Source organism: Typopeltis vanoorti, chromosome 11, assembly GCF_054136105.1.
Source record: "Typopeltis vanoorti isolate ZY-2024b chromosome 11, IOZ_Tvanoo_1.0, whole genome shotgun sequence".
Classification (NCBI taxonomy): domain Eukaryota; kingdom Metazoa; phylum Arthropoda; class Arachnida; order Uropygi; family Thelyphonidae; genus Typopeltis; species Typopeltis vanoorti.
In genome coordinates, this window is record NC_143559.1 from 87,197,351 (window position 1) to 87,211,948 (window position 14,598).

Sequence of the window (14,598 nt, forward strand, 5' to 3'; positions counted from 1 at the left end):
TGACATTGAGGTTATGCAATAGACTACTCACCTCCACTTCATTAACCACAATTCCCGTATAATCTACTGGTTTATTCGTTTCTGCAATATCACCACCTGGATGATATACTTTTGCAAAGTGCTCACTCAGTAACTCAACTATCTCAACTGATTCAGTTACCTCCCTACCATCGGCATTCTTTAAAATCAATCTGCCATGTACATTTTTCCTTTTACTTGCTACATATCTAAAAAACTGTTTAGGATTCTCTTTAGCCTGCATGGCCAATGTTCTTTCGTAATCCTTTTTTGCTTTTCTTACCACACTCGTCACCCTTCTGGCCTGCGCTTTATACCGTTCATGTGCCTGCCAGTCACCTTTCTCCTTAAATTCCCTCCATAGTTGTTTCTTTTTTTGCAACTCAAGTTTAATGGTGTTATTCATCCATTTAACCCCTACTTGATTTATTATTCGGACTCTAGGTATACAGTCAGCCATTGCTTCATGCAAGCACTTCTTAACTACCTCCCATGCACTATCAACTTCTAGTCCTTGCAGTTGTACATGCCATGGCACTGAACCAACCAAACTCCTAAGCTTGTCATACTTTCCAGCCCGATAATTCCACATGTACCCTGTCTTAATTGAAAATTCTACACCTTTAGCCACCTCCCAAGTTAAGACCCTATGATCACTCTCACTGATTGGTGGCAATGTGGTCATATTTGTTACAGCCAAATCCTCAGATGTAATTACTAGGTCAAGCACTCTCTGACCCCTAGTATTTTCCATTACATGCTGTTGCAAATAGTTATCCCTTAATAACCGCATAAAATCCAGTTCCTTCCTCCCGTGTGTCCTTTCCTCACTCCAATCAATGCGACCATAGTTGAAATCTCCCATAATAATCACCCTCCTTCCACCCATTTCTTCTATTTGCTTGTGCATACTGTCACCACCATCTTTTCCATCACCTGGTCTATAGCAGCACCCAATTGTATATTTAGTTCTTCTAGCCACAATCTCACACCAAATGGCCTCAAATGTGCTCTTTTCTCTATCCTGCAATTCAACTTCTATTCTCCTTGGCTGGAGCTCATCAGCTATCATCAACAATACTCCTCCCCCCCATTTTATTCTCTCTGTCATTCCTGAACACACTATACCCATCCCACTAGTTATATCATCTACAGTCAGCCATGTTTCACTAATACCTATAACCTGTGGTCTGGAAGTGCCAACTATGGCCAAAAACTCTTCCTTCTTGTTCCTAATACTTCTAGTATTAGTGTATATGAATTTAAGACCCCCATTAGCCCCAACTCTACCTTGATGCCTTATATTAACTATCCCACTCAGATTTGTTGTCCTTATTTGCTCTGGCATATTATATTCATTCTTACATTCAACTGCCTCCATAAGGACTGTATCTCTACCCCCCCCCTAACAAATCTAGTTTCCCTGAATTTGCATATAGAAGCTTATGACTTCACTTGCCTTAATATCTCATAATGCAAAGCACATATCCTTCCAGGTGTTATGTTCAAGTGTTTTATTGTATGAATTTTCAAGTGTTTTATTTTAATATGTATACAAGAGTGAGATGATATATATGTGTATTCTGATTGAAAGATTGACTAAGTTTACATAAATGACTTGTATGATTTATTCAGTGAAATGAAATTGTTCTGTTATTACTATGAAGTTAGTTTTCCTTATGTCTAAAGCCACTGCACTTGTTCATAAAAGTTAAACGAACCTCGTAAAGGCGGGAAACAGTTAAGGATCAGGTCACGATTACAAAGTACAAAATTTTATTGAGAAGAGTGAATGCTGACTGGCTTCTAACTCCCTGGTTTTAATTTCAATTTATCCTAGGACTTAAAGTGGAACAGCTAGAACAAATAAATTTCTTTGAGTTTAAAAAGGGGCGATAGAACCAGAGCTGAGACAAAGAAGTTGGCGTCTGCCATTAGCAATTTTTTGTCTCACAAGACCTCAGCTTCATTCTTGTCAAAGGTACGGTCATAAGGGTTATTGAGAATTAAGAATAGGTAATTTTAAGGGAAGGAAGACGTGACACAGGTATGTATAATACTATACATTGGGAAAGGTCACTACCCAGACCAGTTTTGACCTTAAAGGTCTCATCAGTGGGAGCCAAACGCAGAGGTGATACCAAAGTTGAAGTAAAGCAGAAGTCATATTTTCATATACAAGTTGCCAAAAGGTTTGACACCTTTTGGCAACTTGTTCAAGACAAGGACATATGGTATCTCCATTGTAACATCTATAATTCAGTGATTCTCAACCCTATTGAACTCACAACTCCCCCCTCCCCATTAAAATATTCTTTTACTCTTAAAAAAAATCATTCTAAAATAATTTATAACAAAACGTTTTTTGAAGTACTGTTAGAAGAAATGTTACATATTAGGTTATAATATTCTTTATTAAATAATCATTTCTTGTATTATTATTATGGGGTACTCCATGGAGTCCTTCGACTCATTGATGGATGCCTCAAACATGCTAAACATTATCCAATTCACAGAGTACTTATCATACTTTGCTTTGAACTCATTTGCAGTCATGGCAACCTATTCCAGAGACCCCTGCTAACTACACTCTTGATCAGTTTCCAATGATGGCCCCTAGTTCTACCAATGCCAGACCTGGTCTGAAAAATTTCCTCTGTATTAATCTTGTAAAAACCCTTCAATAATTTGTATGTCTCAATCATATCATCCCCTTTCTGCCTGTCGGCCAAATTCTGTAAGCCAAAAATCTTCAACCTGTCCTCATAAGGCTCATTCCATAGACCTGATATCATCTCGGTCACTCACCTCTGGATCCTCTCCACCTCTTCCTCAACCCCAAGACAATTTTATTTATTTAAATGTTTCCCCAAACAGCATCACAAAACCAAATTCTCAGAGATAGGTGCTGTGGCTGTTCAGAAGCACTGATCTATATAGATCATATTATGAAAATGGCATCAAATTTGATAGCAACATCTGAGATATTTAACTCAGCCTTTACAGATGTGCTCCAAAATAAATCCAGTCTTTAGGACCAACTATACAAAATAACTGCTGCAACAAATTTCTACAGAAAGTAAGTAATAAAGACCAACTTATGAAAACACAATCATAATTATAGGAAATATCTACTGCATTCTCAATGACAAACCCTTTAGAATAAGCCAAAATATTTCTTTAGATGATCAAAGGCCAGACCACAGATGTGAGTTGCAAGTAAAATTTGAGTGAACAGATGACAGAATCATTAAAAATTAAGATATTAGGAAGGAACTCGGCATTACTGGCATTCGAGAAAGTGTGAGAAGAGCTAATCTAAGGTGAAATGGTTACTGAGAAAGAGAGATTAATAAAATAGACATCTGTTGCTAAGATAGAAAGATCCAAGAGAAGACTGAAATTTACGTGCTGATAATATTGGAGTCCTGATGAGTACTATATTAAATGGAAGATGAAATGAAGAGTGTTAGAATAGTAGTCAAATTCTGAGAGAGGCTGATAATTTCAAATCTTCAGGAAGTTAAAGGTTTAGATCAGGATATATCAAGGAATATTTCACTGGATCAAGACTATTTATTTATTTTTAATAGTATAAGTATTCAGCATCATCAAATTCCTGACATGTACCCTCAAGGGGTGTACAGGATATGATAGTACTACATGAAAAACTTACATCATTACTAACTTCCTATCAACAATTTTCCTCCAAATCAGTCTATCACTTGTCAAGACTCCAATATTATCATTATCAGATCTTATATTTCTATCGTCTAAGGCACACTGTACAGTACCAATCCACCTATATCTTGGTCTTCCTCTGGGTCGTTTTCCTGCCAACCTGGCAGAGAACACTTGTTTTGCTATCTTTCCTTGCCCATTCTGTTTAAGTGAAATTACCACCTGAGATTATCTCTGCTAATGCATTCCTGGATGCCGACAATGTCAAGTTCTTTCCTAATATCCTCGTTTTTAATATGATATTGCCATTGATGCCATCTGTTCACACTCTCAGATCCATAAGTTAAAACTGGTTTGAACACTGTCTTGTATACAGCTAATTTAGTGTTACGACTAATTTCTCTCTTATTCCATGTGAATTTATTCAATTGATTTCCTACCATACCAGCTTTGTTGATTCTGTTGTCTATTTCCATATTTAATTTACCATCTTCACTAAAAATCATGCCTAAGTAGCTGAAATGTTTTACTTGTTCCACAGGTTCACCGTTCACAACACAGTTCACATTTTCAACAATTCTACATATTTTCATTGTCTTTTTAACGCTCACCTTCATACCATATCTATTACAACAGTTGTTCAATTTAGTCAGGGACTCTTGAAAATTTGTAGCGGATTTATTTAGAAGCATAACATCGTCCGCATAAAGAAAAGAGCTGACGTTAACATCTCCAATTTTGATATCATGTTCAATACCACTTTCCTTCATAATGTGATCCATATAGATAATGAATAACAGGGGGGATAATGTACATCCTTGTCTCACATCAGATTTAACATTAAACCATCTTCCTGTACTTCTTTCAATTCTAACTGCTGACTTACAACTCAAATACAGACAAAGTATTGCTTGATAAAATGCCCCATTGACACCATATAACTGTAGCATATTGAATAGCTTCTCTCTTGGCACCTTGTCATATGCCTTTTCCAGATCGACAAAACTTAAATACAGATCTTTGTTATATTCCCATGCTTTCTCAACTATTTGTCGTAAAGTGAAGATCTGATCCTGACAGCCTCTATTGGGCCTGAATCCAGCTTGTTCTTCACCAAGCTTTTCTTCCACAATTCTTCTCAACCGTTTCTCAAGTGTGCTTGCATAGATCTTGCCAGGAACACTCAGTAGGGAAATACCTCTGTAATTCTCACATTCAGTTTTATTTCCCTTTTTATATATGGATGCTATTAGAGCTCTACTCCAATCATCGGAAATTCATCCCTCTGTCCAGACTTTCTGAACTATGCAGTGCAGCCAGTGTAAGACTTTTATACCACCATATTTCAGCATTTCTGGTCGAATATCATCTACTCTTGCTGCCTTTCCACATTTCAAGCCTTTGATGGCTTTTTCTACTTCAAGTATGGATATACATTCCTGACTGTATGCCTGTCGTGTGTTTTTTACCACTGTGCTATCACTGCTTGTTTCATTTAGCAGGTTTTCAAAGTAATTACTCTATACTTCAAGGATATCTTTTTCTCCTGTTTTCATGTAACCTTTATCATCTCTAACTCCTTTTACAGCACTCTTTCCTCCATTTCTATGCTTCTTCAACAACCTCCAGAATCTTACCACCTTATTGATATTTATTTTCTATGTTCTTGCCAAAGTCCTCCCATGACTTTTGTTTAGCTAGTTTTACACAGTGTTTAGCTTTCTTACATTTGTCTCTGTATTCTCTAAGAGCACAAGCTGACTTATTTGACAGGAACTTTTGATATGCTTTCTTCTTTTCCTTCACTGTCTCTTTAATTTCTTGTGTCCACCATGGAGTTCTGATTTTTCTATCCTTGCAGACAACCTCAGCACATGCCTCTCTGGCTGAATTAATCAGCGTTTTCTTCAAGGCTTGCCACTGATTCTCCAAGGTTTGGTTGCCGTTCTCAAACTCTTTCATTTTTTCTTCGATAATCTTTGTGTATTTTAGTCTACAGTTCACATCTGAGAGCTGCTCAACTTTTATTCGCTTTAAAACTTTCTTACATGTTATTCTTTTCAATACGAAATTCAATTTTATCCTGCTCAAGACTAAATAGTGATAGCTTCCAATTTAAAATCCTCTGTACACTCTGGTGTCCTGCACCAGGGAGAAAACATCACTATCAACAATAACATAGTCAATGAGACTTTTCTTATTCCTTGCCTCTTCTCTCCATGTGAATTTGTGCACATTTTTATGTTGGAACACGGTGTTAGTAATAACCAGTCCATGACCTGAGCAGAGATCCAACAGGTATTTGCCATTATTATTGGCTTTGCTCTTTTCTCCAAATTTTCCCAAAATATTTTTGTATGTCTGACAATCATTTCCTACTCAATTTTTCTATTTGATACTTTTTCTAAAGCCTCAAAAAATTCCTCCACTTCTACCTTAGTAGAACCTTCTGTGGGACCATAGACACAAATAAGTCTCATTGTCCAATTCCCTATTCTGATATTTGCCCACATCACTATACTTGAGACTGCCTGCCATTCAAGAAGATTAGCCTCGTATTTTGTGTTGAATACTATCGCTACTCCTTCTTTTCTTTGATTGTCATTTCCTGAATAACATTTTGTATTTATTGTTCAGAAAGATCTTGCCAGTTTTTGTCTTTTTTGTTTCAGTCACCCCTATTATGTCGATTTGGTACTTATCTAATTCCTCAGATAGCTCCATTTCTTTGCCATTCAGGCTTCTTATGTTGATAGTACCAATCCTTAACTGTGGTGATGTTGAGTTGGGGTGTGCTTTCAGATATGTTCCAGTACCCGACTTTTCGTAGTTCGCCCTTGTTCCCTGGCGAAGGCAACGGGAGCCTTGTTTAACTGGGCAAAGGCCCAGCCGGCATGAAATTTTGTCATGTTGTACCATCATTTTCTATATTGGTTTAAGCCAATAAGAATACAATTTGGTCGGCTAAATCCCAAATTGCCAACCCATCCTCGTTCATTCAGTATCCAGGTAAATACCCAACAGGGTGCACCACGAGAAGGTGAGGATTGGATATTAGGTCAGAAGCCCTGGTCGGTTCTCTGCATTCCTTTAAAGGCTATGTGGAGGTCTCCTCTCAGTTATACAGCTTTGACCCCTATGATACTTAGCTTTTCTAAAGTTAAAGACATTAGATATATGATATAGTTATACCACAAACATGGAAGTAAATATTAACCTGAAAAGAAATCTTCTATTGTCAGAGAAACTGCATATTAAAGATTTTTTTTTTTTTGTATGCAAAAAAAAAAGATAGGACTTTGCTTTACTTGTGTTGCTATGTTATCCCACCACAAGTGAAGAAAGACATGGAGTTCACTTTCATTTACTGTTTTAAGAAAAAGAAGGAAGAGATGAAGGGTACCTCAGATATGTTGGTTAAGCACAATGACTACTATGTTATCATAACATACCCAAATATTTATTAAAATGTCCTTGTATAGAATGTGTCCAAGTCCAACAACAGAAATAGACCAACACAAATGGTTTGGGATCCTCATTGTTACAGGAAATTCTTCCTGTGTAGGTGCGAGACGAGTAGTCAACATTTCAACAAGCCGACCCCCCCCCCCCCATGTACACAACATCCCATAACAATAAGGACCCCAAGCAAGTTCTCCAGTAGATACAGAAAGTTCATTCCATTATTAGTCAATAAGAAGAATGGGAGATCTTCTGCTTGTCCATTCCTATTGCTGAACTGGACTATGCATCTTCTGTGCAAGAATATTTTGACTGTATGTGTGAAATCATCTTTCAGGAAATAATGTCAACCCGCTCCACTTTCGAAGCTGTTTGACTACTATGGTCTCTAAACTTATTTCATTTGAGTTCTCTGGCAAGAATTCCAAATATAAGAATACTTATTTAACAGAAGGAATATATACAAGAATGTCAATGCATCAGTAAATGTGAATATGCTATATTAAAAATATGCATGTTGGAAATTGCTGTTCTATTAGAGGAGACATGCAAATAAAAAGCTTCAGTCAAAGAAACTTGGGACTTTAGAAAACAATTAAACACCATTAAACTATTAACTAAATTAACTTAAGAGAAACATCTGCAACTGATGAGGTCTTTGTGAAACACTGTACATTATATTTGCATATAAATAATTACAAAATAAGCTAGGACTAAAATCCCTTAAGCCTCAAATACACTGCTTGGAAAGAAGTCAACAGATAGCCCCATGGGCAAGGTGCATCAGTGCCATGTAATGACCCATGTGTTTGTAGCTGGTATAAATTGGAGAAATACGATGCTCCCAAGTCAGTGCAACTGTGCCTGGGTGAAAAGTATAAAGGGAACTGACAGAGTTTGAAAGATGCATCGTGATAGGATGCTATGCTATGTTGCTGGCTTATCTGTTCAGCAAATTGGGCCATCCCAAGTCAACACTGAGTGATACCATACTGAGATGGAAGTGTAGGGGAGTCAACTGCAAGTGCTACCTGCAGTGAACATATTCAACATCAGACATGTCGAATGCAGAGTTCCAGACATTGACTGCAACATGGATCTGCACAAAATCATTCAGAACTAAGGCTCATAACATGGTAGGACTGCAAGATGCAAACCCCACATAACTCAAACCACCATGCAACATTGTCTTAAGTAGTGCAAAAGTGTGTACAGTGTCACCCTTTACCAAGCAGATGGGTAGGTGTGGTAAATACCTGGTGAACGTCTTTTACCAAAGTGCGTAACACCAACTATGAAATTTAGAGATTGTGGTGTGATGGTATGGTTCAGTTTTTGCTGGTCTGGCCTTGAAACTGTTTTGTGGTGCCACAAACAATGAACTCCAAGAGGTATCGGAACATTCTGGACAATGCACCATGTCATAAGGCCTCCACAGAGCCCCGACTTCAACCCAACGGAACATCTGTGTGATGAACTGGACTGTCAGGTGAGGTCAAAGGACGTCTGCCCCACAACAGTCCAGGATCTGATTAGATGCCTACAGGAAGAATGGTCAAAATTCCCATTGATTGCTATCATACGCTTGTGGAAAGTATGCCCTGTAGGGCTGCTGCAGTCATCACAGCAAAAGGAAGTCTTACATTTTATTATGGTAGGCCCATGGCTGTTTGTTCTTCATACCATCTGTTGACTTCTTTCCAAACAGTGGGTATAGACATATTTATATACTTACTTGGACTTGTGTGTTTTACAGATTTACCAGTATAACCAGTTTCTTCTTTTAGTTCTCTTAGTGCAGTCTGCTCAGGCTTTTCAGAAGGATCTATTAATCCTAAAATCAAAACATAACTGCTTTGTATTTGGAACTTCATTAACATGTATATACACACACACACAGATATATTTTACTTTGTTGATTCACCCATGTATATTACAGCACTATAAACTATTCTGATTACTGTCTTTTCTGAAAATGCACAATGACATTCTACGTATGTATTTCAAAAAATAGTGTTCTAAAAAAAAAAAAAAAGTTTTGAGATGGAATTTTCTCCCCCTTTAAAAATGAAAATTTGCTTATTTGTAAATTCAACTAATGCTTAGATTAGTATTTAGATTCATTCAAATGAATTGTGAATTTGATTTTAAAATTTTATTGTTAATACACAAAAAAAAACTATAAAAAAATAGATATTATCATAAGTTGCTGAATTTACATGAAAGAAAAAAAAAGTGCCTACCATTGAAGACTACTGAAAGCAAAGAACTATCAAAGAAGCAGAAATGGAAGAACATCCTATCCTTTATTTACATTACACAGAGGGTTTCTGAAAAAAGTTTGTGGTAACCAGTAAGAGATTGAAGATCTTAGTTATAGTCAAGAATGGCTTGTCTTACTACAATGCAATTTATCAAAAGAACTCATCAGTTCAGATAAAATCATGTCAGTAACATCAGAAGGTTGTGGGCTTAATGGGGCATAAGGACAGATGTGGGTCTGTGGTCATGTGGCACTAGTACACAAAGTAATAAATAAGCCATATGTATATATACAGGTATAAAAATAATAACTAATATAACGTTTCAGTAGTAAACAAGATAAATAAAAAGAGCATGTACAGATATAAAAATCAATGTGGGAAAAACAAACATAAAAGGTGTCTAGAAACAGATATAAAAGAGTAGTCCTTTCTTTTAGGCTTGCACGGTGATCCGAATGCATTTTTGGAAATTATGGAGACAACTACCGTATTTGAACATGGTATTCAAACACGGTAGTTGTCTCCATAATTTCCAAAAATGCATAAAAGAGTAGTATAACAAAACGGGAGAAAAATTCATTAAAAAAAAGGTTTTAAAAGTATCATCATCAAATTCTCAACATATAGCCTCAGTGGGTGTTCAGGATTTTATAATAGTACTATATGAACAGTTACATCATTACTAACTTCCTATCAACAATTTTCTTCCAGATTAGCCTGTTATTTGTCAATATTCTACCTTATTAGATCTCATATTTCTGTCTTCTAAGACACTTTTTACTGTATCAATCCACCTACACCCTGTGCATCTTTTTTCTACCATCCTGGTAAAGAACACTTATTTAGCTAATCTTCAGTCTCTCATTCTGGTTTAAGAGATTAGCTCTGCTAACACAGTCCTGAATGGTAACAACGTCAAGTTCATCTTTCCTAATATCTTTATTTTTAATATGATACTGCCATTAATGCCATCTGTTTACATCCCCCTAATCTTCCTCAGAACTCTCATATCAGTGGTCTCCAGTCTTTGAGACCACCAAACCAAGAGTTATTTCTAACCCAACTCTCAGATACATAAGTTTGAACACTGTCCAGTGTACAGCTAGTTTAGTGTTTTGATAAATCTCTCTTAGTCCATATAAATTTATTCAGTTGACTTCCTATCACACGAACTTTGCTAATTCTGCTGTCTATTTCCCAAATTTAATTTGCCATCTTTACTAAAAATTGTGCCTGAATAGCTCAAATGTTTTACTTGTTCTATAGATTTTCCATTCAGGATGCAGTTGATGTTTTTAATGTTTCTGCCTATTTTCATACCAAACTTCATAGAGCAGCTATTCAATTTGCTTAGGGAATCCTGCAAATTAGTCCTGAATTTATTTTAATTTAAAGTATAAGATCTGCATAAAATAAAGAGCTGAGATTAACATCTCCAATTTTGATATTAGGTTTAATACCACTTTCCATGATAATGATCCACATAGATGACGAATAACAGTGGAGATAATGTACATCCTTATCACACACACACACCTGAATTAAGATCAAACCATCTTCCTGTACCTCCTTCAATTCCAACTGATGATTTACAACTCAAATAGAGACTATGTATTGCTTAATATCATGTTCCATTTACACCATATAGGGAATCCTGCAAATTAGTCCTGAATTTATTTTAATTTGAAACAGCTTTCCTCTTGGCACCTTGTCATATGCCTTTTCTAGATCTACAAAACTTAAATACAGATCCTTGCATATTCCCATGATTTCAACTATTTGTCTTAAAGAAAATCTGTAACCTCTCCCAACAAGCCTGCTTGTTCTTCTTCTCCTCCTCCCCCACAATTTTTCTTAGCCAATTCTCAAGAATGCTAGCATAAATCTTACCAGGAACATCCAGTAAAGAAATTCCTCTGTAATTCTCAGATTTTTAAGCTTTATTCCCTTTAATATACGCGCGCGCGCACGCACACGCACACACACACACATGTACATATCTAGAAACATGTTCTCACAGAAAGTTCTGTTGTAAAGGTGCAGCAGTTGATCCATGGCTGTGTTTTGCCATTTCATAATAATGTTATTTAGTCTGACAGCAGTTGAGTGATTAAGCAAAGCAGCTTTTTCTTCTTTTGCAAATGGCCTGTTGTATTCTTCAGTACCATTCAAAGAAAATGTTTTTCTGATTTACAGTTTTGGACAAAGAATCCTGAGGGATAAGAAGATACTCTGATATTTCAGCAAAAATCTCAACAAGTGTGCTAGAAATTGCAGTTGAGTCAGACACATAGTTTCTGACTCAACTGCAAATGGGTGGTGTATCTGCCTTTCATTTTCTGGATTTTATCCCATATTTCTTTACTCTTGGTTGATCTTGTTACTGAACATTAACATTGGATGCAGATTCCTTCTGACTCTGATGATGGATAAATCTTGTTCAGACTTGAGCATGTTGAAAAGCATGGAGTATCTTCTGCAGATAACCACAACAAACCTCAATGCTTTAAAATAGCTATTGGAATTTGCAGTTATTACAGCTTGTAGAGGCAAGTCCACTAGCCAATTGATCCTAACTGGGCCATCCAGGACCACCCATCTTGCCAAAGTACTGTGAGACTACCAAGATCCTCCTTTCCAGATGTCCATGTGTGCACCACATGGACATCTGGAAAGGAGGACAGAAAATCAGGAAAAGTAGAGCAATGAATATGAGAAGAAAAGCATATTGAATAAAGGACTTGCAAAGCATGCATAAAGGTAGTTAAGCTTAAGAAGTCATACTGCTTCTTGAAAATAATCTGCTGAAGTGGTCTGCAGATGAACATGAAAAAGATACAGGTGTGGTTGGCAGAAACCACTTGTGACAAGTTGGTTGTGAACGTGACCACCATTCCTGATCTGAAAAAGAGGATGCAAGTTGCACATCTCAATTTAAGCAAGTTACTGGTGTTTATATACTTTATAACTGGAATCTAACTGTATCTGTTATAATTTGCTATAGGTCTTGCACCCTTTCGTGTATGGGTCAGATATATATATATATATAAAAAACTGAGGAACGAGGAGACAACATCAGCAGATAAAATTGCAACTAATAAACTGAAAATTCTGAAGCACCTGTTGAAGGCTATTTGGCTTGAAAATTGTTCATGTTCGACAAACCTGATGATGTTTTCCAGAAAAAGATTCCCAACCATTATAAAAATGAACAGAAGCTGCAAAAACACTAGACAATGAAAGACTGTGCAAAAATGCATTGGGAAAACACCCCAGGAGAGTTAAAATTGAAGCCAATGCTTATCTGTCATTCCAAGAATCCAAGATCATTGAAGAATATGAATAAGTCTTGACCACTAGTGATTTTTATTATTTTTATTTTTTTTTTGGGCCTGGCTGCCACTGAAGAGACCTCAATAAAGGTCGAAACTAGTCTGGGTAGTGGCCTTTCCCTTAATGCATAACATTAGACATATCCGTAAGGAGACGTGTTTTGCATTATGGGAGATACTGAGATAGGAGTGTTGGTAGCTTGCTCCACCTTTGCAAGGAGTGCCCTAGTGTTGTACCACCTTACCCCAGTCCTGAAGATACTTTCAGGTGCAAACTTTGTTTGCTCACACTTGGATAAAGGATTAAACTAATTTTATTATACTCTGACCAAGTGAAAAATAAACTTTCAACATCTTTCTCTAAATCCAGAGTAATTTATTAAAAAAGGGTGGCACACCATTTGGCAACTCCTATAGGTAGAGATGACCTGCTAATGCTTCTGCCTGGTATCTCCACTTGGGCCTGGCTCCCACTGAAGAGACCTCAATAAAGGTCGAAACTAGTCTGGGTAGTGGCCTTTCCCTTAATGCATAACATTAGACATATCCGCAAGGAGATGTGTTTTGCATTATAGGAGATACTGAGATAGGAGTGTTGGTATCTTGCTCCACCTTTGCAACAAGTTGCCCTGGTGTTGTACCACCTTACCCCAGTCCTTAAGATACTTTCAGGCGCAAACTCTGTTTGCTCACACTTGGATAAAGGATTAAATTAATTTTATTATAGTGATTTTTAATAGTAGCAATCAAAAGGCATGAGCAACCTGTGAAATTTTAAATTGGTTTGTGAATTATTTTATACTAGCATTAGAGCAATATATGCAGACTTAGAACTTGGTTAAGAAGGCTCTCCTATTTGTTGATGGGAAATCAACTCATAACTAAGACTTGAATATTCCTCAGAATTCACACCGAAATTTTTCAGGAGTGTTTGAGATAAGGAACCTAGGTAGAATCTGAATTAGTGAATAAAATATGTGACACCCCCCCCCCCACTTATAACACAAGACTAAAAAACCTAAGTGTTTTATGGTGTTTTATGCCCACTTTTCCTCTCAACCTTCTCAGCATTTTTTCCCCTCTTCTTCCTGTAATTAAGATGAAATGTATCTATGTGGCTGGATTAGCAAGTTGTGTTACACAGAGCACCCCTCAGAAGATCTTTCTTTAAGCTATTATAAGAATAAACGATTATGACATGTATTATGATTAAATGCTAATGGATGATAAATTTTTAAAAAAAGTGAAACATTTCAAAGAATGAAACCTACCTTGATTAAGGAAAATCTTTGTTTTAGTTCTTCCACTAGACACTGGGAAAACGTGAAGCTGCAAGTTGAGAATTCAATCCACAGAACCATTCTGAATTTAATTGATTTGCAATTAACTATACAATTAGTAAAAGTATAAGGAACTAGAATGCAATAAACATTAAAGTATATTAAAACTTACATAAAAATCTTGAGTTTGTATATGGTGGAATAAATGATAGAAAATCTATTTAGATTATTAATATTTCAAAAAAACCAGATGTTTGAGAGAACCTGGAAGTCCATGTATGGTAAGTAAAAGAGCAGCATTGTGATGTTAAACTTAAGCAGTCAATTATCCTCAGTAGAAAAAATGTTCACGAGCACACCATTTCCTATATAAGTGACATCAGAGGCTGAAGCATTTGGATTTGCTGTAAACCTAAAGCAGTATATTATTTAATTGCAATTTACTGATATATAGGATCCATGAATATTTATGACCTAGGATTGGTTCTAACTACCAAATCTTCTGAGATGAACAATTTTATTTCCATCTGAAAATCAAAAAGCAAATGCAACAAAACAAAT

At 36.4% G+C, this 14,598-nt stretch overlaps 1 protein-coding gene across 2 annotated transcripts in view; it reads right to left on the reverse strand.

Moving 5' to 3' along the window:
- Positions 1–14,598, reverse strand: part of LOC150101829 (ADP-sugar pyrophosphatase-like) — a 139,116-nt gene that overhangs the window by 31,557 nt on the left and 92,961 nt on the right. For both annotated transcript variants that reach the window (XM_090400229.1, XM_090400228.1), the window contains one exon: positions 8,897–8,995. In XM_090400229.1, the coding sequence (XP_090256355.1) occupies positions 8,897–8,995 (99 nt within the window). The remainder of the gene's footprint in view (positions 1–8,896; positions 8,996–14,598) is intronic.